Below are 23,705 nucleotides of genomic sequence, written 5' to 3'. Positions count from 1 at the left end.
ATCACAGTAGAAGATCATGTTGATGAAGTGTACGGGTGTCATGACATTCAAACATGGCATAAGATACTTGGTCATTGTAATTTTGATGATATTGCAAGATTAGAAAAGGTAGTTGAAGGGATGTCGATTAAAGGGAAACATGACAAGTCCAATCAAAACTGTGAAATATGTACACAGGGAAAGTTTACCCAAAGTAGAAACAGACAGGCAGACGCTAAAGCTACAGCTGTACTAGAACTAGTACACACAGACTTATGCGGTCCTATAGAGCCAACAGATAAAGATGGATACAGATATGCAATAGCATTTACTGATGATTACAGCGGGATGATTTTTCCATACTTTATCAAAGCGAAGAGTGACACATCAAAAGCTACAGAGAAATTCATAGCAGATGTAGCTCCATATGGAAAGATAAAGTGCATAAGGTCTGATAACGGTACAGAGTTTACCGGGCAGGAGTTCCAGTCTTTACTGAGGAGTAACGGGGTAAGGCACGAGACGAGTGCACCCTACTCACCTCATCAGAATGGAACCGCCGAAAGAGGTTGGAGAACCTTATTTGAAATGGCACGATGCATGCTATTGGAGAGTAACCTCCCAAAGCAATTATGGACATATGCTGTACAGACAGCAGCTCAAATCCGCAACAGGTGTTACAGTAAGCGTCTAGAGCAGACACCTTATTGTGTTTTCACAGGAAAAACACCTAACTTATCTAACATGGAGATATTTGGTTCCGAATGCTACGTGTATAAGCAGGATAAAAAGAAGCTGGATTCTAGATGCGAAAAAGGAGTATTTGTAGGCTATGACAAGTATAGCCCAGCATATAATGTGTATTATCCTGACACTGGAAAAGTCCTAAAACATAGGCTGGTAAAATTCATCACCAAAGGTAGTGCAGATAGCCAAACTCAGACATATTGTGATATGGGGAGTGAGATTGAGAATTATGAAGATGCACGGCCAAAGGTAGTCAAGCAGGGTCAGGGACAGCCTAATGAGAGTAAAGAGTCTAGTGTTGAGGAGACTGCTGAGGCAAAGCTACCCCAGACAGGTAGTACTCAGAGAGAACAGGGAGAAAGGAGGTATCCTATAAGAGAGAAAAAGGCTCCAGAATACTTAAAAGAGTACCAGTGTAAAGCTGAGTGTAATATTGACGATAGTGAAAATGTAGATTATTTCTACAGAGTGGCATATGATGTACCTAAAACATTTACAGAAGCTATGGACTCTAAGAAGTCAAAAATGTGGGTTGACGCAATGAAAGAGGAGATGAACTCTTTGACAGAGAATGAAACTTTCACTCTGACCCCACTGCCAAGAGGCAAACAAGCAGTGGGAGGTCGCTGGGTATATACAGTGAAAGAGAGCCCAGATGGATTAGAGACTTGTAAAGCAAGATATGTCGCAAAGGGTTATGGTCAAGTGGAAGGGATTGACTATAAAGAGACTTTTTCACCGACAGCCAACATGACGTCTGTCCGAGCATTGATGCAGGTGGCTGTACAGGAGGACCTTACCCTGCACCAAATGGATGTAAAGACTGCTTACCTACATGCTCCAATAGACTGCGAGGTATATATGGAACAACCGGAAGGTTTTGAGGTCAAGTCAAAAACAGGAGAACACTTAGTGTGTAAACTCAATAAGTCATTGTATGGTTTAAAACAGTCCGGGCGTATGTGGAACATGTTACTGCATGATCATCTTACAGAGAATGGTTTTGTCCAAAATGATGCTGATCATTGTGTCTATAGCAGAGAATCTGAGAATGAGAAAGTGATTCTGTTGGTATGGGTGGATGACCTAATCATAGCGGCGAGTAGCAACACCTTACTCAGTGATGTAAAGGAAATGTTGAAGAGAAGGTTTAAGATGAAAGATATGGGTCCACTTAAACACTTTCTGGGTATTGATTTCAAACAGAGTGAAGGAGAGATCAAAATGACTCAAAAGAAACACATAGAGAAGATGTTAGCAAAATTTGGAATGTCAGACTGCAAGCCAAGATCCACCCCATGTGAGCAAAAGTTAAACTTTGACAATGAGGGTGAAGTTATCGATTCAACTGGATATAGAGAAATAGTAGGTAGTTTGATCTACATTATGACATGTACTAGACCTGACTTGAGCTGGGTTGTTAGTAAACTATCACAACACCTAGCAGAACCAACGCAGCAGCATTGGGCTACAGCAAAGCACCTACTAAGGTACTTAAAGGGTACTATAGATCAAAAACTACACTTCCAGAAATGTGAGAAAAGCCTTCAGCTTGAGGGATATAGTGATGCTGATTGGGCAGCTGATAAAAATGATAGGAGGAGCACAACTGGATACTGTTTCAGCTTGACTGAAAATGGTCCAGTTATATCGTGGAAGAGCAGGAAACAGCCAACGGTGGCACTGTCCACCTGTGAAGCTGAGTATATGGCACTAGCAGCCACTACTCAAGAGAGTATGTACCTTGTGCAACTACTTAAAGGAATAGATAGTAGTCACCAGCATCTACCAGTCAAGATATATGAGGACAACCAAGGGGCAATAGCTTTATCTAAGAACCCAGTATGCAGACAGAGGAGCAAACACGTAGATATAAAGTACCACTTTATACGGTCTGCACAAACAGAAGGGAACATTTCTATAGAATACTGCCCTACTGCAAACATGGTAGCTGATGTTTTTACCAAGCCAGTGACAAAGGCAACATTTGAGAAGTTCAAGGGGTATTTGTTTGGAGAGTGATGTGAATTGGCAGATGTAAATAAGTTTGAAGTTTTAACACTGCCAGTATGCCAAAATGTTTTATTTTGGAGTTATGTATTATTGGTTTTTGTTTTGCCATTATAGAGAGCTATAAACATGTCTTTGAGTGGGAGTGTTAAGCGCATTTAATAATATAAATAGCAAAGCCATGTTGAATATCTTACGCAGTGACGTCATGTGCCTGCGTGCACTGAAATGGTATGTTGTGAGCATGCGCAGAATAAACGGCTCAGTGAGTTCCTGGACCAAAAGAAGTAATGGTGGTTTGTTTATTTCCTCCCGTGAATATAAAGTGCTAGGTAACCACATTGGTGACTGTTATAACGATAGACTGCTGCAGAAATGAGTAGTGCTACAGTTAGCATACCACTTATTGGTATGCTAACCTGTTTAGCTAGTTTTACAGGTATACACCAAAAGCGTTTGCTATTGTGGCACTTGACACATGTTAACTATTAGCATGTTAATGTTAGCATGTAAATATGTTAGCATTATTATGCTAGCTGTTTTGACTAATTTTTAAGGTACCGTATTTTTCGGAATATAAGTCGCAGTTTTTTTCATAGTTTGGCCGGGGGTGCGACTTATACTCAGGAGCGACTTATGTGTGAAATTATTAATACATTACCGTAAAATATCAAATAATATTATTTAGCTCATTCACGTAAGAGACTAGACATATAAGATTTCATGGAATTTAGCGATTTAGGAGTGACAGATTGTTTGGTAAACGTATAGCATGTTCTATATGTTATAGTTATTTGAATGACTCTTACCATAATATGTTATGTTACGTTAACATACCAGGCACGTTCTCAGTTGGTTATTTATGCGTCATATAACGTACACTTATTCAGCCTGTTGTTCACTAACTACCTTTATTTATTTTAAATTGCCTTTCAAATGTCTATTCTTGGTGTTGGGTTTTATCAAATAAATATCCCCAAAAAATGCAACTTATACTCCAGTGCGGCCTATATAAGTTTTTTTTCCTTCTTTGTTATGCATTTTCGGCCGGTGCGACTTATACTCCGGTGCGACTTATACTCCGGAAAAAACGGTATACACCTCAGAGTCACAAATTTTAGTACATAAGGCAAAGCTAATTGTTAGAATGCTAACTTTTCTGTTTAGCTAACTTTGCAGGTACCCTCCTCGGAGTCAGCTATTTTGGCACTTGAACCATGATAACTGTTAGCGTATGTATCATATATTTTGCTGATTATTGGTATGCTAACCTGTTTAGCCAGTTTTACAGATACACACCAAAAGTGTTTGCTATTGTGGCACTTGACACATGTTAACTATTAGCATGTTAATGTTAGCATGTAAATATGTTAGCATTAGTATGCTAGCTGTTTTGACTATTTTTTAAGGAATACACCTCAGAGTACATAAGGCAAAGCTAATTGTTAGAATGCCCACTTTTCTGTTTAGCTAATTTTGCAGGTACCTTCCTCAGGGTCAGCTATTTTGGCACTTGACGCATGTTTACTGTTAGCACGGTAACGTTAACATGTAAACCGGCTAATGTTAGCAAAGTAGCTTTTTTGGCTGAATGTTGCATGCTAACGATAGCATGCTAGCTAATTTTACACGTAAATACCGCAGTGTCAGCCATTTTGGCGCTTGACTTTTGTTGACTGTTAGCATTCTAATGCTAGCATGTTGTTATTAGCACGTTAGCATTTTTTTTTTCTCAAATCTTGCAGATATACACCTATAAGAGTCATTTATTTTGGTACCTGACACATGCTTACTGTTAGAAAGGTCATGTTAGCATTTAAGCTTTTTCAGAAAATACTCACAATTTCTACCTAAATGTATATTTCTAGTATGTATCTCACATTTTTTTCTGCCTCTAAAAACTTGAATTATCCTCTATAAAATGTGTTTTGTGTTATCATTTTTGGGTGTCTGGAACAGATTAATTGGATTTAATTTGAGTTTTTCATACGAGTTGGTCGTCGTCGGAACGGAATAACAACAAAAACCGAGGTATCAGTGTACTACATTTCTTAGTGTACTACATTTCTTAGACTATAAACCGCTCCTTTTTTTTCACACTTTGAATCCTGTGGCTTAAAAAATGGTGCAACTAATTTATGGATTTTTCTCCGCGAACAGCCATAATGTTTTGTATTTAACAAATAGTCGTCATAAAACACCTGCAGAGAAAAGGTGTGTTATTGTTGGTGCTACGGCACTATCTTTTCTACAAGTCTACAGTATTTCCTTCTCTTTCCTTGAACCAGAAGTACAAGTGCAACATTTGTAACTTTTACAATATAACTAATACAATGTATACTTACCAGGGGTGTAACGGTACGTGTATTTGTATTGAACCGTTTCGGTACGGGGGTTTCGGTTCGGTTCGGAGGTGTACCGAACGAGTTTCCACATGAACATATAAAGTAGCCGCCTAAGCTAAAGTCTTAACAAGCTGCTCCACTTCCTTCTGCCTGTCTCTGTTAGTACTCTACACAGCACCCAGCATTGTCCCACCCAACAACCATCTGATTGGTTACACACAGAGTGGTAACAGCCAATCAGCAGTGCATATTCAGAGCGGTACCAGCCAATCAGCAGTGCGTATTCAGAGCGCATGTAGTCAGTGCTCCAGCGTCGAGCAGGTAGGTGTTTAGCAGGTAAGCATCAGGCAGCGGACTCTCCCCAAATTATAATAAACACCTCCCAGTCAACTACTAGTAACATCACTATGAGCCCGTTGACGTTCTAGAAATATAAACGGCAGATCAGCTCGCTCGCAGTCCTGGCTTGAGGTGAAGGCTAATTCGCTTTTAGCGTAACATTAGCTCATTTTGCGGTGTGTGGGTGTGTGTGCGTGTGTGTGTGTGTGTGTGTTACGGACAGCAAAGCCCTGTCTGTCTGTTATTTCACTTTACCTTTTTCTGTGTTGATTGAGCTGTGTTGAAGCAGCAAAAAAGGACATTATGTTAAATGAAGAGTTTCTGTCTCTGACAGTTGATATAATAATGTAACTGCATCATTAAGCCTACATGAACTCCATGGTGTTCAGGGATAAATAGTCTCTCCTATTGCTATTGCACTATTTTTTCAGCAATAGTTACATTAATCATTAGTAATGGAGCAGCCTAGTTTTGAATGGCAGGGTCCCTGCTATCACATGTTGATAAAAATATAACATTTACATAATAAAAATCAACTACAAGCTTCCCAAATGCTGTAATAAATTAAGCGTGATGAGTTGACTTGAAGCTGTTGAATGTTGCACTTTTTATATGTAGAAGAAAAGTTTTGTCATTTTATTTTATCCGAGCAACAACTTGAGGCAGTTTAATGTTGATTAACGTGGGCAGAATTATTATAGTGTTCCCAATGTTAAAAGGATAAAGCCATTGTTTACAAATTTGGTAAATAAATAACCAAAAAATGTATATTTTGTTGTTTTCTTACTGTACCGAAAATGAACCGAACCGTGAATTTTAAACTGAGGTACATACCGAACCGAACCGACATTTTTGTGTACCGTTATACCCCTAATACTTACTAAACCATCCCATGTGTGATGTCTGTAGGAGGGTTTTCATGCATATTTGTATGTGCTATTGTAATGTAATCAAGCCAGCGTGGTTCAAATTGTAAGAACAAAGTAGTAGCTTATTGTCTGGTATTTACAGTAAAATACAAAACCCAAAACCAGTGAAGTTGGCACGTTAAGTAAATTATAAATAAAAACAATATACAATGATTTGCAAATCCTTTTCAACCTATATTCAATTGAATAGACTGCAAAGATAAGATATTTATTGTTCAAACTGGTAAACTTTGTTATTTTTTGCAAATATTAGCTCATTTGAAATTTGATGCCTGCAACATGTTTCAAAAAAGCTGGCACAAGTGGCAAAAAGACTGACAAAGTTGAGGAATGCTCATCAAACACTTATTTGGAACATCCCACAGGTGAACAGGCTAATTGGGAACAGGTGGGTGCCATGATTGGGTATAAAAGCAGTTTCCATGAAATGCTCAGTCATTCACAAACAAGGATGGGGTGAGGGTCACCACTTTGTCAACAAATGCGTGAGCAAATTGTCCAACAGTTTAAGAACAACATTTCTCAACAAGCTATTGCAAGGAATTTAGGGATTTTACCATCTACGGTCCGTAATATCATCAGAAGGTTCAGAGAATCTGGAGAAATCACTGCATGTAAGCGATGATATTACGGACTTTGCATCAGTGTGTAAAGGATATCACCACATTGGCTCAGGAACACTTCAGAAAACCACTGTCAGTAACTACAGTTGGTCGCTACATCTGTAAGTGCAAGTTAAAACTCTACTATGCAAAGCGAAAGCCATTTATCAACAACACCCAGAAACGCTGCTGGCTTGCTGGGCATGAGCTCATCTAAGATGGACTGATGCAAAGTGGAAAAGTGGTCTGTGGTCTGACGAGTCCACATTTTAAATTGTTTTTGGAAACTGTGGACGTCGTGTCCTCCGGAACAAAGAGGAAAAGAACACTCCGGATTGTCATGGGGGTGTATTAGTGCCCAAGGCATGGGTAACTTACACATATGTGAAGGCACCATTACTTCTGAAAGGTACATACAGGTTTTGGAGCAACATATGTTGCCATCCAAGCAACGTTATCATGGACGCCCCTGCTTATTTCAGCAAGACAATGCCAAGCCACGTGTTACAACAGTGTGGCTTCATAGTAAAAGAGTGCAGGTACGAGACCCCATTGGAGACTGTTGAACAACTTAAAGGCCTACTGAAACCCACTACTACCGACCACGCAGTCTGATAGTTTATATATCAATGATGAAATCTTAACATTGCAACACATGCCAATACGGCCGGGTTAACTTATAAAGTGCAATTTTAAATTTCCCGCTAAACTTCCGGTTGAAAACGTCTATGTATGATGACGTATGCGCGTGACGTCAATCGTTGAAACGGAAGTATTCGGACACATTGTATCCAATACAAAAAGCTCGGTTTTCATCGCAAAATTCCACAGTATTCTGGACATCTGTGTTGGTGAATCTTTTGCAATTTGTTTAATGAACAATGAAGACTGCAAAGAAGAAAGCTGTAGGTGGGATCGGTGTATTAGCGGCTGGTTGCAGCAACACAACCAGGAGGACTTTGACTTGGATAGCAGACGCGCTATCCGACGCTAGCCGCCGACCGCATCTATGATCGGGTGAAGTCCTTCGTCGCTCCGTCGATCGCTGGAACGCAGGTGAGCACGGGTGTTGATAAGCAAATGAGGGCTGGCTGGCGTAGGTGGATAGCTAATGTTTTTAGCATAACTCTGTGAGGTCCCGTTGCTAAGTTAGCTTCAATGGCGTCGTTAGCAACAGCATTGTTAAGCTTCGACAGGCTGGAAAGCATTAACCATGTCCATGGTTTAATAGTATTGTTGATTTTCTGTCTATCCTTCCAGTCAGGGGTTTATTTCTTTTGTTTCTATCTGCATTTAAGCACAATATCACGTTAGCTCCGTAGCTAAAGTGCTTCACCGATGTATTGTCGTGGAGATAAAAGTCACTGTAAATGTCCATTTCGCGTTCTCGACTCTCATTTTCAAGAGGATATAGTATCCGTGGTGGTTTAAAATACAAATCCGTGATCCACAATAGAAAAAGGAGAGAGTGTGGAATCCAATGAGCCAGCTTGTACCTAAGTTACGATCAGAGCGAAAAAAAATGCGTCCTGCACTGCACTCTAGTCCTACACTCTCAGGTTCCTCATCCACGAATCTTTCATCCTGGCTCAAATTAATGGGGTAATCGTCGCTTTCTCGGTCCGAATCGCTCTCGCTGCTGGTGTAAACAATGGGGAAATGTGAGGAGCCTTTCAACCTGTGACGTCACGCTACTTCCGGTACAGGCAAGGCTTTTTTTTATCAGCGACCAAAAGTTGCGAACTTTATCGTCGATGTTCTCTACTAAATCCTTTCAGCAAAAATATGGCAATATCGCGAAATGATCAAGTATGACACATAGAATGGATCTGCTATCCCCGTTTAAATAAAAAAAAAAAAATCATTTCAGTAGGCCTTTAAACTGTACATCAAACAAGAATGGGAAAGAATTCCACCTGAAAAGCTTCAAAAATGTGTCTCCTCAGTTCCCAAACGTTTACTGAGTGTTGTTAAAAGGAAAGGCCATGTAACACAGTGGTAAAAATGCCCCTGTGCCAACTTTTTTGCAATGTGTTGCTGCCATTAAATTATAGTTAATGATTATTTGCAACATAAAATTAAGTTTCTCAGTTCGAACATTAAGTATCTTGTCTTTGCAGTCTATTCAATTGACTATAAGTTGAAAAGGATTTGCAAATCATTGTATTCTGTTTTTATTTACCATTTACACAACGTACCAACGTCTTGGGTTTTGTACATTTATAAAAGTAGCTCAGGGGCATGATGAATGTGGAGAAAAATTGTGTAATTGTTAAATATTCATGAAGCAAACTTCAAAAATAAAACATATTTTTATAGACTCAAATGTTTGTTTTATTTCTAAGTTGGCGTAAAGCTGTGTCCGTCTGAACTTATTTCCCATGCTGCAGCCTTTCTTAATGCATTTAGGATGGCTCTCGCTTCCAATGTTCCACTTTGACCGCCAACTGTCCTTTTTAAGCCGGCCCTCAGTGTGACGGCACAGACGGATTCCACACAGCCTAGCTCACATCAACTTGTTCCCACCATGGACCTGAAAATCCTGTTTACAGCCTCACTTGTTATTCTAGGAGCAGCCCTCGCTATCTCGCTGGCAGACGGCACAGCGCAGTGCAAAATTAAGTGGTAATATGGATTTATATTTCTTTCTATTTCACCTTTTTTTTTTACATTGGAATTATTGAGTAAAGTATAACATGTCAGCATATAATCAATTATTATGTGTGTGTGTGTGTGTGTGTGTGTGGGGGGGGGGGGGTAGGTGTTATGGTGATTTATTGCTAAATAAATATTTGAGTTCACAGGAAAGAAAAAAGGTAAGTAATATATACAAAACCCCAAATTGTTGTGTAAATCGTAAATAAAAACATAATGCAATTATTTTTTTTGCAAATAATCATTAACTTAGAATTTAATGGCAGCAACACATTGCAAAAAAGTTGTCACAGGGGCATTTTTACCACTGTGTTACATGGCCTTTCCTTTTAACAACACTCAGTAAACGTTTGGGAACTGAGGAGTTCAATGCAGTAACGCCTGAGGGATCGAAGGTCACAGGCATTCAATGTTGGTTTTCAGCTTACTTGCAGTGATTTCTCCAGATTCTGGGTGTTGTTGATAAATAGCTTTCGCTTTGCATAGTAGAGTTTTAACTTGCACTTACAGATGTAGCGAGCAACTGTAGCTACTGACAGTGGTTTTTTGAAGTGTTCCTGAGCCCACGTGGTGATAGCCTTTACACACTGATGCAGTACCCCCTGAGGGATCAAAGGTCCGTAATATCATCGCTTACGTGCAGTGATTTCTCCAGATTCTCTGAACCTTCTGATGATATTACGGACCGTAGATGGTAAAATCCCTAAATTCCTTGCAAAAGCTGGTTGAGAAATGTTGTTCTTAAACTGTTGGACAATTTGCTCACGGATTTGTTGACAAAGTGGTTACCCTCGCCCCATCCTTGTTTGTGAATGACTGAGTATTTCATGGAAGCTGCTTTTATACCCAATCATGGCACCCACCTGTTCCCAATGAGCCTGTTCACCTGTGGGATGTTCCAAATAAGTGTTTGATGAGCATTCCTCAACTTTCTCAGTCTTTTTTGCCACTTGTGCCAGCTTTTTTGAAACATGTTGCAGGCATCAAATTCCAAATGAGCTAATATTTGCAAAACATAACAAGGTTTACCAGTTCGAACGTTAAGTATCTTGTCTTTGCAGTCTATTCAATTGAATATAGGTTGAAAAGGATTTGCAAATCATTGTATTCTGTTTTTATTTACCATTTACTCAACGGGCCAACTTCACTGGTTTTGGGTTTTGTAAAAAAAAATATAAATAAATAAAAGGATGTACAAATAGCTGTTTGTAAAGGTAAGGAATAAAAATAAAAGAAAAAAAACTATAACTATATTGGTAAAATAAGGGAGTTTTGTATAAATGTGCACAATTTATAAAGATGTTATAGTGAATCATACTGTAGCAATAGTACCACCATAATGACCAACATTAAAATACAGCAGCGCAGTAGGTCTAAGTATTCATTAAAAACAAGACACAGGTTTTATTCAACAATAATATTTACTATTTTTGGCCACTGTTTTATTACACACCGTTTGAACAGTAACACTGTGTTTGACTATTTAATTTATTCTACGGCGTGCCACCAGATGGAGCCACCAGTGGCACACTAGTGGCACCCGTGCCACAGTGTGAGAATCCCTGGCATAGAGTACACACATCTGTTTATAAAAGCAAACACAAAGTGATAAAAATAACCTAAAAATGAAACCAAAAACTATTTCTAAATTTGTGGAATCAGCGATTATTGTAAAATTATGACAAATAAATCCGATTCTGGTTGTCATGTATGGTAGACAGTAATATTTTATTCCAAAGCACCCCCCATACAACTTGTTGTTTTATTCATGTAAAGTTTTCGTACTTTTTAAATCAAACTTGAATTTAATTTGATGCATGCTTGGACTACAATATGGACAATAAATGTGTTCAATAATTTTTTGAATAATTTATTAAAATTCAATTTTGACTTTACATCGTAGATTTATAAAAATCCGCAACTCCGTTCGGGATTTTGTCACAGTACCAGTCCAGCACCAACAATGCGCACTACAAGGGACAATTTGCCATTGTATTATTACATTTTGATAAGAAGCGCCCAGCTATTTATTAATTGGTATTTTACATGCACTGTTTGATACATATTTCATTAATGCCCACAAAAAAAACAGTATTTTCCGCTTCATCCCTGCACATGACAGTGTTCAGTTCGGTTCCGGTTTATTTCGAACATGCATACGATGCAATGTAATGCATCACGTGGTTCCAGTCTGAAAAGGAGTAGGAAGAAACTTATTTGATCCGACTCCTTTTCATACCATAGCAATTCTATGCCATTTCCGTGTTCTCTGTAACAGAAAACTGAATAAATAAAAAATAAATAAATAATATAAGTGTCTTTATATTATCTTTATGTAGTCAGTAAACAAGTATTTAAAACAAATAATCTTTAACGCACAAAAAAAAAGGGTTCAAGATGTTCATCATAATTCTTGTTCTGTGTACTTTGTAAACACTTGTAGTTTGAACAGTCTCTTGAACTGAATCATATTGGTGCTTTGTTTGATTTCTTTGATTAATCCGTTCCATAATTTAATTCCACATACTGATATGCTAAAGGTTATAAGTGTTGTACGAGCATACAAATGTTTTTAAATTAGAGTTTCCTCTAAGGTTATATGTCTCCTCTTTTGTTGGGAAGAATTGTTGTACATTCTTGTACAACATTTTAGCTGTTTGCAAATGCACCCAATCATTGAATTTCAGTAGTTTCGATTCAATAAATAAAGGGTTTGAATGTTCTCTACATCCAACATTATGTAATATTCTAACTAATCTTTTTTGTAACACCGTTAGTGAATGAAGCGCACATTTGTAGTTGTTCCCCCATATTTCTACACAATAACTCAGATATGGTCACACTAGCGAGCAGTAGAAAATATGAAGTGATTTTTGGTCTAGAACATCGTTTGCTTTATTCATTATTGACGTGTTTCGTGCTACTTTATGTTGTATTTTTTTTTTACATGAGATTTCCAGTTCATTTTATCATCTATTATTACACCCAAAAATATGTTTACCTTTACCCTTTCAATGTCTACTCCGTCTATCTGTATTTGTGTTTGACTTTCTCTTCTACTGTTACCAAATAGCATTATTTTAGTCTTACTAAAATTCAAAGATAGTCTGTTTTTGTCAAGCCATCTTTTTAATTTGTTTAATTTGTATTAAAAGTTAAAGTTAAAGTACCAATGATTTTTACACACATTAGGTGTGGCGAAATTATTCTTTGCATTTGACCCATCACCCTTGATCACCCCCTGGGAGGTGAGGGGAGCAGTGGGCAGCAGCGGTGGCCGCGCCCGGGAATCATTTTTGGTGATTTAACCCCCAATTCCGACCCTTGATGCTGAGTGCCAAGCAGGGAGGTATTATTACTGGTGACGGAGCAGGACGGGGCTAGGAATATGTTTGCAGTTAAATTTTGATAAGAAACGTCCAGCTACTTATTAATTGGTATTTTACATGCACTTCTTCACGCACAGCGGGTCCTTCCCCACAGCGTATATAACCTGCTCATCGGGAAGGGTTTGATACTTATTTCATTAATGGCCACAAAAATAGCATTATTTTCCCCACAGGGTGGTGCAAATCTAAACATATTGTTGATTTATTACACTCAAAACTTGACATTGTTATTTTTTTGTAAAGGAGAATGTTGTATTGAATAATTGAATACCTACGCCGAACTGTGTGCAAAGAGCTCAAAAATACATCCGTAAAAAGCTGGCAAAATAATGAATATATTTGTTTGTATATTTTTACTTCATGCATGCATTGTACGTGTCTATTCCATTAGTTTCGTTTCTTTTTGTATCTCGTTTGATGTTTGATGACATTCGCCACAGTGCGTTGCAGAGCGGAATCTTTGCAGATAACGTCGCCATGCATGAAACAACTTTCATGTGCTCCAGCGTGAATCCATTCATGAACCAATTAAACCGTGTTCAGCATGGCGCCAAGTGAGGCGACCCCTGAAGATTTATTTCACCTTACATTTTTGCCACATTGCCAGCAAGTATTTATACCAGCATTTTGTGTGGCGTGTCGTCCCGTGTAACATACGTGTTGGACGAGGTATTTACTTAATTTCTTAATCAGGACTCACGAGCAATGTTTTGTTTTTACACATCATGGTTATCACATTTGTATGATTAGTGCGGTCCATCACGTTTGCGGTTCACATCCACTCCATAAAGGCATGAATCATTTCTATTTTCAATTGTGCTTTTTCTAAGATGGTCATTTAGAAAAAAAAAAGTGCACAAGTTTATATTTATTTGAGATTTTGTCGAATTTACACATGGTCAAAATGATACATACTACCCTATTTTCCGGACCATAGGGCGCACCAGATTATGAAGCGCACTGCCAATGAATGGTCAATTTTCTATCTTTTTTCATTTATAAGGCGCACTGTATTATAAGGCGCATTATAGGAGTCATATTATTTATTTTTTCTAAATTAAAAACACTTCCTTGTGACCAAAGAACCACCATTACATGCAGGCCTGGCCCTAACCAATCTGTTGTAAGAAATAATATTTCTATTAAATAGGCTTTACTTTGCATTTCAATTAGCGTGGGATTATTTTTTAAATTTAGAAATTGTAGTGGATGTCCCTTATGGGCATCCGTAGTTGTGTATGTATGTTCGGGGCATGCGCAGTTGGTTCAGTAAAGTCTACACCACTGAAGTGGACAGCAGTGTGTGTGTCACTGATTTCTACATGGTGTCAGAAGTGTCCAAACAACCGCGCCAAGTTATTAAATGTGTCAGAGAGGACATATAAAGACTTATGCCGACGGCGAAAGGTAGTGTTTTTGTTTATTAGTACGAGTTAATTAGTTCGTTCCCAAGTTAGCTATCACAATGAGTGAAGGCAATGCACCGGCGCTTCCCGCCCATGGAGACAACTTTCAAGTTAGCCCGCCAGAAAAGTTAGACTGCGGAGACGGGAAGAAATGGCCGAGATGGAGCAAAAGATTCGAGAGGTATCGAGTGACGTCAGGACTGGACAAGAAAGGGGACGCTTTCCAGGTCAACACGCTGATGTACTTCATGGGAGAGGATGCGGAGGACATTTTGGATGCTTCTCCATTGACATCGGATCAAAAACAGAACTATGCTGCAGTGATAAAAAGTTTCAGTGATTATTTTGTTGGGAGACACAATGTCATATTCGAGCGCGCGCAGTTTAATGTACGGAAACAGGAGCCTGGTGAGTCGGCAGATAGCTTTATAACAGCAATACATAAACTGGCTGAACACTGTAACTTTGGAGTGCTTCGGGAGGAGTTAATACGTGACCGCATAGTAGTAGGGATAAGGAATATCGCTCTGTCAGAAAAGTTACAAATTGATGCTGATTTAACTTTACAAAAAGCTATAAGCCAGGTTAAACAGTCAGAGATGGTTAAACAGCAACAGCCTGTGATGCGGGGTGAGTCTCCACAGGCAGAGGAGAGGAGAGAGGTTGATGCTATCTCACGTCCATTTAGAAGACAGGAAATGCAGGGACACAAACAACACGGCCAGGCGAGATCAAGACAAACAGAGACTGTAAGTAGTTCAGAGAGATGTCAGAAATGAGGAAGGGACCCCCATAACTGGAAGGAGTGCCCAGCTAACAATGCGGAATGCAGGAAGTGCCGCAAACGAGGACATTTTGCCGCAGTGTGTCGTTCCATGCAGCCTGTGCATGAAGTACAGGACGAACTGCAACAGGATTCCCTCTTTATGGGTGAGCTAAGAGGGCACAACTCAGGCTGGCACACAGACATTGAACTTAATGGAGAGGTAATCTCCTTCAAAATTGACACAGGTGCAGCGGTCACCGCGATCCCCACCAATCTGTATAAATACAGCAGAGATGGCCCCTTGATGCAAACAACCAAGAGACTATATGGCCCCAATAACATTGTACTACAAGTTGCGAGGCAGGTAAAATGTCAGCTTAAGAGTAAAAATGGTACAGTCACCCAGCCCGTGTTCGTGGTGGACTTATTGGTCAGACCCCTACTAGGCCTTCCAGCTGTAGAGGCCCTGCGGCTGGTGGAGCGAGTAGATGAAGTAGAGGATCCAGGGGAAACATTTAAAAACAGGTTTCCCACAGTGTTTGCTGGTCTAGGTAGGCTCCATGGGGACTACAGCATTCGATTGAAGGAGTATGCGAGGCCCTGTGCACTCACGACACCACGCAGGGTGCCGATTCCTCTGACAGAGAAAGTAAAGGAGGAGTTAGAGAGGATGGAAAAGATGGGGGTCATTTCGAGGGTAGAAAGGCCAACAGCATGGTGTGCAGGCATGGTGCCCGTAGTTAAACCTAATGGGAAAATCAGAATCTGTGTGGATCTGACCAGACTTAATGAGGCAGTATGTAGGGAGAGGCACATATTGCCATCAGTAGAGCAGTCACTGGCACAGTTAGACAGAGCAAAGGTATTCACCAAGCTGGATGCCCGGTCTGGTTTTTGGCAGATTCCCTTGGCAGAAGAAAGCAGAGAACTTACAACATTTGTAACCCCCTGTGGCCGCTTTTGTTTCAATGTCCTACCATTTGGAATTAGCTCAGGGCCAGAACACTTTCAACGCCGCATGTCGCAGCTCTTAGAAGGACTGACAGGGGTTGTTTGTCATGCTGACGACATATTGGTGTGTGGGGTGGACCGGGAACAGCATGATGAGAGGCTGACAGCGGTGCTCTCCAGACTTCAGGATGCTGGGCTCACCCTAAATGAAAAATGTGCATTCGCACAGCCAGAGTTAGTGTTTGTGGGACACAAAATCAATGGCGAGGGCATAGCACCGGACCCTGAAAAAGTCAGAGCAATCACAGACATGTCTACTCTACAAAATGTAGCAGATGTGAGAAGGTTTCTAGGCATAGCAACATACATGGGTAAATTTTTGCCTTTTTTCACAGACATAACCAAACCGTTACGAGACTTGTTAGCAAAAGAGAGTGAGTGGGTATGGGGAGAAGTGCAACAGGCCGCATTTGAAAAAGTGAAAAGGGAGCTGGCCTCAGACAGGGTGCTGGCACAGTACAGGCCAGGTGCCAAAACAAGAGTGTCCGCGGACGCTTCTTCTTTTGGGCTCGGGGCAGTTCTCACTCAGATGCAAGAGAACAAAGAGTGGCGACCAATAGCATACATATCACGCAGTCTCTCTGATGCTGAAGAGAGATATGCACAGGTAGAAAAGGAGGCGCTTGCAGTTACATGGGCATGCGAAAGGCTCAGCTCATACCTAATAGGCCTGCAGTTCACCCTAGAAACAGACCACAAGCCACTGTTAGCTCTGTTAGGAACAAAGGCACTGGATGACCTACCTCCGAGAATCCAGCGCTTTCGCCTCAGGCTCCTCAGGTACTCATACCAAATAGTACATGTCCCAGGGAAAGCATTGATAACGGCAGATGCGTTATCACGCGCACCCATCGTGCGCACACTCACAGAAGATGAAAGGGAGCTAGAAGGGGAGGTGAAGGTGTTTGTGGAATCAGGGCAACAGTGCCTACCTGCATCTAAGGCAAAACTACAACAGATTAGAGATGCACAAGAGCAGGACTCCATATGCAGACGGCTTAGAGAGCTAGGCAAAAGGGTGTGGCCCAGACAGGAAGAGCTGCCAGAGCAGCTAAAGCCCTACTGGACGTACCAGGGCGAACTATACTGTGCAGGAGAACTTTTAATGAAAGGTCAGAGGATTGTGATTCCTGAGACTATGCAGGCAGAAATGCTGGCCCGTGCATGAAGGTCATATGGGTATATCTAAATGCAAAGCAAGAGCAGAGCAGTCAGTGTGGTGGGTGGGCATAACGAGTCAAATAACTAAAATGGTGGCACAGTGTGTAACATGTATTAAAAGCCAATCACAGCATCCTGAGCCCATGATCCCATCAGCACTGCCCCAGCGCCCCTGGCAAAAGGTGGGGGTGGATATGTTTTACCTGAAAGGCAGCTCATACCTGTTTGCAGTGGACTATTATTCGAGATACATTGACATTGAGAAAACCCCAATTACCACATCTAAGGGGATTATCAATACACTTAAAGCCATGTTCTGCAGGCACGGAGTCCCAGAGGTGCTACGGAGTGACAATGGTCCACAGTTCTCATCAGCAGAGTTCACAGCCTTCGCCAGAGATTATGACTTTTCGCACGTGACTAGTAGCCCTTACTTCAGCCAGAGTAACGGAGAGGCGGAGAGGGCTGTCAAGACGGTAAAATTGTTGTTACTTAAGAATGAGGAGGACCCATACAGGGCAATGTTAGCATATAGAGTCACACCATTGCACCATGGACTGTCACCAAGCGAGCTCCTGATGGGAAGGCGTCTCCGCTCGCCGCTGCCACAAGCGCCATCCAACCTCAAACCACAGCGGCCTAGAACAAAGGCCTTCGAGAAAAAGGACTATCAGCTGAAATGCACACAGGCTCAGAACTTTGACAGCAGACACCGGGCCACACAAAAGCCTGAGCTGAGGTCTGGACAGTCAGTATGGATATCTCCCTCAAAACAAACAGCTACAGTGATCAGGAAGGCTGACACGCCACGCTCCTATGTGGTCGACACTGGAGCAGAGGAGGTGAGGAGAAACAGGGCTCACCTTCAGGCTCTCCCTGAGCCACAGCTCCAGCCACAGTTGGCCCCACAAGAGCCACCAACCCCACAAAAGGAACACAGAACAGAGAGGGAAGCAACACCAGGTACACCAATCAGAGAGCAGGTAACCCAGACACCGAAAGCAAGAGATGCTCCAAGACGGCAGGTAAAGCCACCGGGGTGGCTTAAAGACTATGTCTCATGAAAGGACAGGACATAACGAAACACATCTTGTGTAATAAAAAAAAATAAAAAAAGGCAATTACTGTTTGACTGTAAGTTGGCAACACTGTTGTTGTTTTGTGTTGTTGTTGTTTTTTTCTTTCTCAGGGAGAAAAGAGGATGGTAAGGAATTTGTTATGCAATTCTCATACATAATGCCTTTATAGGGTGTTAGGCTGATTCATTATAAATGGTGATGCTTATTTATAAATACATTGCAATGATTGTTCATTCCTTGTTGTACATTGGAGAAGGGGAGATGTAGTGGATGTCCCTTATGGGCATCCGTAGTTGTGTATGTATGTTCGGGGCATGCGCAGTTGGTTCAGTAAAGTCTACTCTACTGAAGTGGACAGCAGTGTGTGTGTCACTGATTTCTACAGAAATAATAGTACCAACTTTTTCTTTTTCTTTTTTTTTTTTCTCCAACATTTGTGGCACTGGCGTGGCGCCCCCTGATGGACGGCGCCCTTAGCATTTGCCTATACGGCCTATGCCTCGGGCCGGCCCTGATTACATGTTATGTAGACATAACATGTAATGGTGGTTCTTTGGTCAAATTGTTGCATAGATGATGTTTTACAGATCATCTTCAAGCCGCTTTCTGACAGTCGCTTCAGGATGCGCCGTTTTGTGGGCGGTCTTATTTATGTGGCTCACCTTCGGCAGCATTTTCTCCCCGTCATCTTTGTTGTGGCGGTGTAGCGTGCAAGGACGGGGGTGGAAGAAGTGTCAAAAGATGGAGCTAACTGTTTTAATGACATTCAGACTTTACTTAAAGCAATAACAGAGCAGCATCTCCTCAACCGTGGCTCACTAGTGCAACAACAACGCCGGAAATGTGTCCCGTGAAAAAACGTCCGACCGGGACTCTCTAATAACTAAAGTTCCTTGGGTGAATTATGTAAACTCACTACACCGGTATGTTTTAGCACTTTCATGGCGAGTTTACTGACAGATATAAGTAAGAACTTTACACTACTTTATATTAGAAATGGCAACAGCGGAGGATGAATGTCCCATAACAAGAAGATAGAGAAAAAGAAGAAGCTTATGGACTACGGTGTCGACTACAATGGCGGAGGCGCACAATTTTTCAGGACTTATGCAGTTCCTAAATACAGATCAGCAGGTACATGAAGGTAAGAAAAGTTGCTTTTGTGTAATATTGCGAAAATGGTAAATGGGTCGTACTTGTATAGCGCTTTTCTACCTTTTTTTAAGGAACTCAAAGCGCTTTGACACTATTTTCCACATTCACCCATTCACACACTGATGGCGGGAACTGCCATGCACGGCGCTAACCAGACCCATCAGGAGCAAGGGTGAAGCGTCGTGCTCAAGGACACAACGGACGTGACTAGCACGGTAGAAGGTGGGGATTGAACCAGTAACCCTCTGATTGCTGGCACAGTCCCTCTCCCAACTTTGCCACACCGTCCCCACAAACACCAGATAATATGTCTTTCCGAATACACACACCATAATAATACTCGTATGTTGAAGCACAGTACAATCCATCAAGCGGTGGGGCTTCACAGCTTACCAAAGTCGTACTAAAACATTTTGATAGATTTTTGAGTGCCGTGTGTAATGTTCTATATTTTCAATGGAACATATAAAATGTTGGTGTTGCTTACTCTTACTTGCCAACCTTGAGACCTCCGAATTCGGGAGATGTGGTGGGTTGAGGTGGGGGGGTTGAGGTGGGCAGGGTTGGGGGGGGGCGGGGTTTGGTGGTAGAGAGGGGTGTATATTGTAGCGTCCCGGAAGAGTTAGTGCTGCAAGTGGTTCTGGGTATTTGTTCTGTTGTGTTTATGTTGTGTTATGGTGCGGATGTTCTCCCGAAATGTGTTTGTCATTCTTGTTTGGTGTGGGTTCACAGTGTGACGCATATTTGTAACAGTGTTAAAGTTGTTTATACGGTCACCCTCAGTGTGACCTGTATGCCTATTGATCAAGTATGCCTTGCATTGTCACGTGTGTGTAGAAGCCGCATATATTATGTGACTGGGCCGGCACGCTGTTTGTAAAAAGGAAAAGCGGACGTGACGACAGGTTGTAGAGGACACCAAAGGCAGTGCCTTTTAGGCACGCCCCCAATATTGTTGTCCGGGTGGAAATCGGGAGAAATTCGGGAAAATGGTTGCCCCGAGAGATTTTCGGGAGGGGCACTGAAATTCGGGAGTCTCCCGGGAAAATCGGGAGGGTTGGCAAGTATGTGCTTACAGTGTGACTGCCATCTACTGGTCGCACTTATAATTTCACCATGTATGAAGTAAAATAGCTTCCAGGTCGGTAAGCAAAAACAGAAATATTCCGTACATTAGGCACACGGGGATATAAGGCGCACTGTCGAGTTTTGAGAGAAAAAAATAATTTTAAGTGCACCTTATAGTCTGGAAAATACGGTAGTTCAAATATACAGTACATACATACATACATATATGGCAGGCCTATTCACATCTGGCCCGCCAAAGCTTTTCATTTGGCCCACCATCACCCAAATAAGCTTGATGATCATGTATGCAGTACTCGCGCCACCCCAGCAGGGGGAAACAGCAAGGCAAATGTCTCACAGTAAAGCAGCAGTGGGGTGAAGAAGATTACATATTCAACCCTGGGAAAACAACGGCTAGACAACAAAGTATGAATGTTCTACCGAGCAAGTGCTGGAGTCATTGTAATTCAAAAGAAGGAATTTCAATCCAACAAAAACCAGATCTTCTGTTTCTTAACTAGCTGCACACGCTGGAATCAAGTATTGAGGGCAGAATTATGAATTTAAAACTTTCCTCCAGAAGGTCTAATCTTTGTCCATGTGGTGTCAGCTGAAACAAAAATTAATCTGTTTGGCCACAATACCCAGCAATATGTTTGGAGGAGAAAAGGTGAGGCCTTTAATCCCAGGAACACCACGCCTACCATCAAGCATGGAGGTGTTAGTATTATGTTCTGAGCCTGTTGTGCTGCCAATGGAACTGGTACTTTACAGAGAGTAAATGGGACAATGAAAAAGGAGGATTACCTCCAAATTCTTCAGGACAACGTAAAATCATCAGCCCGGAGGTTGGGTCTTGGGTGCAGTTGGGTGTTCCAACAGGACAATGACCCCAAACACACGTCAAAAGAAGTAAAGGAATGGCTACATCAGACTAGAATTAAAGTTTTGAATGGCCTTCCCAAAGTCCTGACGTAAACGAGTGGTCAAAAATTCAACCAGAAACTTGCCAGAAGCTTGTGGATGGCTACCAAAAGCGCCTTATTGCAGTGAAATTTACCAAGGGACATGTCACCAAATATTAGCATTGCTGTATGTATACTTTTGACCCAGCAGATTAGGTCACATTTTCAGTAGACCCATAATAAATTCTTAAAAGAACCAAACTTCATAAAATGTTTTTTTGTGACAAACAAGTATGATCTCCAATCACTCTATCACAACAAAATAAGAGTTGTAGAAATTATTGGAAACTCAAGACAGCCATGACATTATGTTCTTTACAAGTGTATGTAAACTTTTGACCACAACTGTATATATGTATGTATGTATATCCGTCCATTCATCCAGCTTCTTCCGCTTATCCGAGGTCGGGTCGCGGGGGCAGCAGCCTAAGTAGGGAAGCCCAGACTTCCCTCTCCCCAGCCACTTTGTCTGTCTCTTCCCGGGGGATCCCGAGGCGTTCCCAGGCCAGCCGGGAGACATAGTCTTCCCAACGTGTCCTGGGTCTTCCCCGTGGCCGCCTACCGGTCGGACATGCCCTAGACACCTCCCTAAAGAGGCGGTCGGGTGGCATCCTGACCAGATGCCCGAACCACCTCATCTGGCTCCTCTTGATGTGGAGGAGCAGCGACTTTACTTTGAAGTCTCCCCGGATGGCAGACCTTCTCACCCTATCGCTAAGGGAGATCCCTGCCACCCGGCAGAGGAAACTCATTTCGGCCGCTTGTACCCGTGATCTTGTTTCGGTCACAACCCAAAGCTCATGACCATAGGTGAGGATCGGAATGTAGATCGACTGGTAAATTGAGAGCTTTGCCTTCCGGCTCAGCTCCTTCTTCACCACAACGGATCAATACAGCATCCGCATTACTGAAGACGCCGCACCGATCCGCCTGTCGATCTCACAATCCACGCTTCCCTCACTCGTGAACAAGACCCCGAGGTACTTGAACTCCTCCACTTGGGGCAGGGTCTCCTCCCCAACCTGGAGATCGCACTCCACCCTTTTCCGGGCGAGAACCATGGACTCTGACTTGGAGTGCTGATTCTCATCCCAGTCGCTTCACACTCGGCTGTGAACCAATCCAGTGAGAGCTGAAGATCCTGGCCAGATGAGGCCATCAGGACCACATCATCTGCAAAAAGCAGAGACCTAACCCTGCAGCCACCAAACCAGATCCCCTCAACGCCTTGACTGCGCCTAGAAATTCTATCCATAAAAGTTATGAACAGAATTGGTGACAAAGGGAAGCCTTGGCGGGGTCCAACCCTCACTGGAAACGTGCCCGACTTACCGACGTCAATGCAGACAAAGCTCTGAGCACTGATCGTACAGGGAGCCGATTGCCACAATCAGACAGTCCGATACCCCATACTCTCTTTGCACTCCCCACAGGACTTCCCGAGGGACACGGTCGAATGCCTTCTCCAAGTCCACAAAGCACATGGAGACTGGTTGGGCAAACTCCCATGCACCCTCAAGGACCCTGCTGAGAGTATAGCGCTGGTCCACAGTTCCACGACCAGGACGAAAACCACACTGTTCCTCCTGAATCCGAGGTGCCTCCTCTCCAGTACACCTGAATAGGCCTTACCGGGAAGGCTGAGGAGTGTGATCCCACGATAGTTGGAACACACCCTCCGGTTCCCCTTCTTAAAGAGAGGAACTACCACCCCGGTCTGCCAATCCATACACGGTGTTGACAGTGCTCTGCTTCCGCTTCCTGAGGTGGTGGATGGTGGTCCAAAATCGCTTCAAAGTCGTCCGTAAGTCGTTTTCCATGGCTTTCTCGAACTCCTCCCATGTCAGAGTTTTTGCCTCTGCGACCGCTGAATCCGCACACCGCTTGGCCTGTCGGTACCTGTACACTGCTTCCGGAGTCCTATAAGACAAAGGAACCCGATAGGACTCTTTCTTCATCTTGACTGCATCCCTCGCCGCTGGTGTCCACCAACGGGTTCAAGAATTACCGCCACGACAGGCACCAACTACATTGCGGCCACAGCTCCAATCAGTCGCCTCGACAATAGAGGTGCGGAACATGGTCCACTTGGACTCAAT

General features: G+C 42.2%; 1 protein-coding gene across 1 annotated transcript in view; it reads left to right on the top strand.

The window, feature by feature from the left end:
• The first annotated feature begins 9,423 nt into the window (after nucleotides 1–9,423).
• wu:fc46h12 (uncharacterized protein LOC568958 homolog) overlaps nucleotides 9,424–23,705 on the top strand; it is a 34,451-nt gene continuing 20,169 nt past the window's right edge. Inside the window, exon 1 of the mRNA XM_062070577.1 lies at nucleotides 9,424–9,576. Coding sequence (XP_061926561.1) covers nucleotides 9,479–9,576 — 98 coding nt within the window. The 5' untranslated portion in view covers nucleotides 9,424–9,478. The remainder of the gene's footprint in view (nucleotides 9,577–23,705) is intronic.

Source organism: Entelurus aequoreus, linkage group LG14 (assembly GCF_033978785.1).
Source record: "Entelurus aequoreus isolate RoL-2023_Sb linkage group LG14, RoL_Eaeq_v1.1, whole genome shotgun sequence".
Lineage (NCBI taxonomy): Eukaryota > Metazoa > Chordata > Actinopteri > Syngnathiformes > Syngnathidae > Entelurus > Entelurus aequoreus.
The sequence above is the reverse complement of the archived record's forward strand: the minus strand, read 5'-3'. Positions and strand labels throughout refer to the sequence as shown.